General features: G+C 52.7%; 1 protein-coding gene across 3 annotated transcripts in view; it reads left to right on the top strand.

The window, feature by feature from the left end:
* Window positions 1-5,339, top strand: part of LOC102469154 (multidrug and toxin extrusion protein 1) — a gene marked incomplete at its 5' end in the record, with an annotated part of 47,289 nt that overhangs the window by 3,467 nt on the left and 38,483 nt on the right. For all 3 annotated transcript variants that reach the window (XM_014589611.2, XM_027773704.1, XM_014589612.2), the window contains 3 exon segments: window positions 1,071-1,139; window positions 2,724-2,872; window positions 3,235-3,277. In XM_014589611.2, the coding sequence (XP_014445097.1) occupies window positions 1,071-1,139; window positions 2,724-2,872; window positions 3,235-3,277 (261 nt within the window).

Here is a 5,339-nt window from a genome sequence, read left to right as displayed (position 1 = left end):
TCTCTCTCTCTCTCTTTCTCTGTCTCTCTCTCCAGTGAGTGCATGTGCCTGCCCTCTGGCAATTGTTCTTTTTTCTTTTTTAAAGCATATATGGTGTTCTGTGCCCTTCACCAGATGTGGCCCCTTGACCTGGGACCTCCAAACCCTTGAGCTATATAAACCTCTGCTCTCCGTAAGCGACCCAGTTCTCGGTATTTAGTTATCATGCGACAGAGCAGGGCCTGACGGAACAAGTGTGGCGGGAAGGGCTTGTTAATAATGAAACCTGAAAACGTGAGAGTGGCTTAGAGACGGGGCATGGGCAGACGTCAGAGAGTTTGGAAGAGCCAACTGGGTAAAGCTCAGATTCTGACGGGGTTGGCAGAACCGACTGGAATGCACTGGACCCTTCTAGAGATGGGGGCTACATGGACAGCCCCAGGCTGAATGAATCTTTTTGTTTGTAAGTATTAAGAGATTTAGGGCAAACAGAACTGTGCTTAGCGAGCCCCAGGCATGTTCTCTAGTTCAAGCGTCCGAAACCCTGCTTTTGGGCCAGGCCCATTGTGGGCTGCTGTAGATCCAGGCGGAGGTTCCAGAGTGAGGGAGCATGGGACATCCTGCAGTGCCACACCCTGGTCTGGGGTGCTGTCCTGGGCCCCGCGAAGCCCCAGGGACACCAGAGTTTTGTATCTGATCCTGGTGGTCCACTGGAAAAGCCCCTGGCACTGGCCTTGACTTCAGACTGGCGTGTGCACCCCAGCCCTGGGATCCCAGTGGGTTTACAGGACACGCTGCTGGGCCGTGAGGTATCCTCGGAAGTGCTCTGACCCCCTGAAATTGGAGCGCAGCACGACTGAGGCTTGAAGAGAAAAACGCTGGATCGTAGTGGTGGCCCGGGTCATCGGCCTCTGAGCAGGTGCGTGGCCTTCATGATGGCCCAGCCGATCGGAGCAGGTGCCTGGAGACACTGACCCACTGATTAATTGCACTTGTTAATGCAGAAGGAGACACTTTGCAGGCTCTGACCTGTGGGGAATTTCCTTTCCTCTGTTACCTCTTCGTGGCCTCACCTGTGGGTGTATTTCCAGGTGATCAACGTCACTGGCATCTCCGTGGGATTCGGCTTGTCTTCTGCCTGCGACACCCTCATCTCCCAGGTAAATGGAAGCGGTCGCACCCTCAGGACGACCCTGGCTATCGCTCCGGTGTCAGTAGAGGAGCCTCACTCAGAAGACGGAGAGACGTAGTGCACAGATGAGGAGACCTGCAGCCACAGGGGCGCGGGCACGCGTCAGCCCTCGTAGTTCTTTGCGCAGCCCAGTCCAGGACATTGGGTAGAAGTCCCTGCTCTTACCCGTCTGAGTTTGGGATAGCCCCGTGGCCCCTAAACTTGAGCATGCGTCAGGCTCACTTGGGGGGTCTTATTCATACAGGCTGCTGGGTCCTACCCAGTGGCATCCTGGTCAGTGTTCAGTAACTAGGTCTGGGAGCCAGGAAGGAGGACTTGTAGCGGCTGCCAATTCCAGTGGTGTAAGTACCCTTCCTCCTACGGCTAATTTCAAGCTACCAAAAATATGTTACTGAGCGCGAAGCTCGGAGGGCTGGGCGCGGTTTGGCTTTCGTGAGGCAGTGAGCCTGCTCCACCACACCCTGACCCCACCCCCAGGATACTGCTCTAGCGGGTTTGGAGTGGGGCCCAAGGATTTGCATTTCTAACACGTTTCCAGTTTCTGCAACCCTGATTGCACATTAGAACCACAGGGGGAACTTTACCTTGTTTTTCTTTTCTTTGTTTTTTCTTTCCTTTATGAGAAAGAGTCTCACTGTGACATAATCCTCCTGCCATGACCCTCCTGCCCCACGCTCCCAACTAGCCAGGATTACGGTGTGTGCCACTGCACCCAGTGTGTTCAGGTTGGCCCGGGAACCGAGCCTGGGCCTCCCGTGGGCCTTCCAGCCTCCCAAGTGGTAGCCCTATCAGCACTTGTGTGCCACTGAGGCTGAGCCCAACTACTATAGCTACCTAGGTACCACCGTGGAACAATTAACTCTGGACTATCTTAGTGGAATTCTGGCATCAGAGTTTAAAAATGTTTCCAGGTAATTCCGGTAGGCGGCCAAAATGGGGAGCCCTCCCTTTTGCCGTGAAGTATGGTGAAGTTGCTGTAGGCATGTCTTTCTTTCTTTCTTTTTTTCTCTTGAGAGGTTTTTGCTATAGGGTGTGTGCTCTCACCAGAAAGAGAGAGACAGAGAGACAGAAAGTGAGAAATCACTTCCCAAGGGGGATGGCCATGCCGCAATCCCTTCTCCTCCATTCTCCTCTCGGGATCTTGGGCACGCACACACACGCCTGGCGTGAGCTCCAGCCACCAGGTCCAGGAGTCGAACCGCGGTCGACTACGTGGGAGTTCTGCAACACAGCCATTATGCCAACTGCTGGTCCCATCTTTATTTTTTTAAGCTCTTTGCCATAGGGCACATACACTTGCTAGAGAGAGAGAAAGTGGGAAGTCGCCCCCCAGGGGAGATGGCCACACTGCAGTCTCTTCTCTCCATTCTCTTCTTGGGATTCTGGGCATGCAGGCACATGGGCCCAGGATGCTTCTCAAGCCGAGGCTCGAACTGCGGGCCACCATGTGGAAGTCCAGTGCTTTAACGTCCACGCCACCTGCTGGCTCAGAAGGCCTTGGGGGTGTGGACTGCTGCTTCTGCGCTGACGTGTGTCGGCCGTGTGTTCCTAGACCTACGGGAGCCGGAACCTGAAGCACGTGGGCGTGATCCTGCAGCGGGGCGCGCTGGTGCTGCTGCTCTGCTGCTTCCCCTGCTGGGCGCTCTTCCTCAACACCCAGCACCTGCTGCTGCTGCTCCGCCAGGACCCCGCCGTGGCCAGGTGAGAGGGGCTCGCCCCGCCCAGGCTCAGCCCTGGGAATCGCACAGACTAAGGACCAGGGCGTGCCAAGGAGGCTGTGTTACATCCTACCCTCAGACCAGCTCCCCTCCAGGGAGGATTTTCTGGTCACAGTGCCGAGGCCAAGAAACCCTAGATGGAAAGACCTGGAAGAACCAAGAGAGGGGCTTAGGGCTGTAAGAGAACAGGCCGCGTGGGTAGGTTTGCACAGAGGTTCCAGCAGTTAAGCCCGTTTATTCACAATGGGCCAACAAGACAAAAGGCAGTTGGTTCATTTCATTGTGCCTAGCGTTCTCCTGAAGTGGAGACCTCTGCCATTGTTTTCTTTTCTCTTTATTACATAGGCTCACCCAGACTTATGTCATGGTCTTCATCCCAGCTCTTCCTGTAAGTTTCATGGGCTACGAGGCTCCTTCCTGGGGTCCACTGGAGAAAGGGTTGCCATAACCGGGAGCTCGGTGTACGGATCGGCTCAGTCATCGCGATTCTCACCCGTGGTGTTGGCTCCTTCAAGGGAGAGTGGTGTTAATTATGCCCATTAATAACCCAGCAAGAATTTGCCTCTCAAAGAAACATCAGGGTCAGGGGACTCCGAGAGGCCACGTTCTGAACTACAGCTTACAGTCGGAGAGACCTCCAGGATCGGTGGGAGGAGAGTTCAGAGATGTTTTCTGTAAGAGTGAAGTCTTAACCCAGCACAGACCCCTAAGGGGATCACTTCCAGCTTTTTATTTGCTCATTTATAAGCCAGAGGGCACATGCACTTGCCAGGGAGAGACAGAAACAGAGAAGGAGAGGGAGAAAGCGCTCCCCAGTGGGGTGTTAGAACACTGCAACCCCCACCCCCCCGCATCCTGTTGGCATTGGGGCCTGCGTGCTCACAATGTGCACGCATATTTTTATTTTGTAAGTTTTTTGCCATAGGGTGTGTGCAGTTAGTGGAGAGAGACAGAGAGGGATCACAAGAGGGAAAGTGAGAAATCATCTCCCGGGAGGATGGCCATACTGTAATCCCTTCTCCAGTCTCCTCCTGGGATCTTGGACATGCACACACATTCATCTGGCATGATTTTCAGGCCACCGGATCTGGGACTTGAACCGCTGTCAGTCATGTGGGAGTCCAATGCCTTAACCACTACACCACTGCTGGTCCCAGTCCAGTGCATTTTTCAAGCTGCTGAGACCAGGACTCAAACCACAATCAGCCATGTGATATCCAACTCCCTTACCACCAGGCCATGGGACCAGCTCTCCTTTAGAAATTTTAGCCCTTTTTTTTTTTTGTCTGCTGAATGTGATCACATGGAACCAAAAGTATGGGTTAATGTTTGACACAGTGATGTGTGGTCAGTGAATCATCAGAGCTAAGTTGTATTTATTTATTTATTTATTTATTTAACAAAGAGATTTTTGCAATAGGGCACAAGTGCTTGCCAGAGAGACAGAGAACCAGAAAGCAAGAAGTCACCCCCCATCCTCCCCACCAGGGGATATGGCCTTGATGCGACCCCTCCTCCTCCATTCCCCTCTCAGAATTTTGGACACACATGCACCCAGTGTGAGTTTCAAGCTGCTGGGTCCTGGCCTCGAACCACAGTCGACCATGTGGGAGTCCAGTACCTCAACCACTACGCCATGTGCTAGTCCTGGATTTATTTGTTTTTAAAATGCGTTTATTTCTTCCATAGAGGCGGGAGAGAGACACCCTCCGCAGGGTTTTCATGCCATGATCTGCTCCAATCTCAGCTAGCCGGAATCACAGGCCCAGGCACACTGGATGTGTTTCAGGAGGTCCCAGTGCAGCCCCAGGGCTTTCCCCATGTGGGTCCAGTTGGGCTACTTACTGCTGGGCCACCGCCTGGCCCCAGAGCTGCGTTTTGTTCCATCGGAGACCACTGAACTGGTCAGCTTGGGCTGGGGAAACACAGTACCACAGACTGGGTGGCTTGGACAACAGGAATTTATCTTCTCACATTTCTGGAAGGTTGAAGTCCAAAGTCAGGATGTGGGCAGGGCTGGTTTCTCCATTCTCCTCTCAGGATCTTGGACACACACGCACATGTGCCTGCCTGAGTTTAAGCCTCCAGGTCCGGGACTCAAACCACAATGAACTACGTGGAAGTCCAGTGATGTAACCATTACACCATCTGCTGGTTTCCTTAATCACCCCTTTGGAAAAAAAATATTTATTTTATTTATCATTGTGCCTGTGTGTGCACAAGAGAGAGAGAGAGAGAGAGAGGAGAGAGAGAGAGAGAGAGGCTGCCCCAAGGTCTTGTTACACTGTGATCCCATCTCTGCAGTCCGCCAACTCTTCAGGATTCTGGGGGCACACGTTCACATGCCTGGTATGTCTTCTTTTCTTTTTTCTTTTCTTTTCTTTTCTTTTCTTTTCTTTTCTTTTCTTTTCTTTTCTTTTCTTTTCTTTTCCTTTCCTTTCTTTTCTTTT

Source organism: Tupaia chinensis, unplaced genomic scaffold (genome assembly GCF_000334495.1).
Source record: "Tupaia chinensis unplaced genomic scaffold, TupChi_1.0 Scaffold000365_1, whole genome shotgun sequence".
Taxonomy (NCBI): Eukaryota; Metazoa; Chordata; class Mammalia; order Scandentia; family Tupaiidae; genus Tupaia; species Tupaia belangeri.
This window is presented reverse-complemented; position numbering and strand designations above follow the sequence as displayed.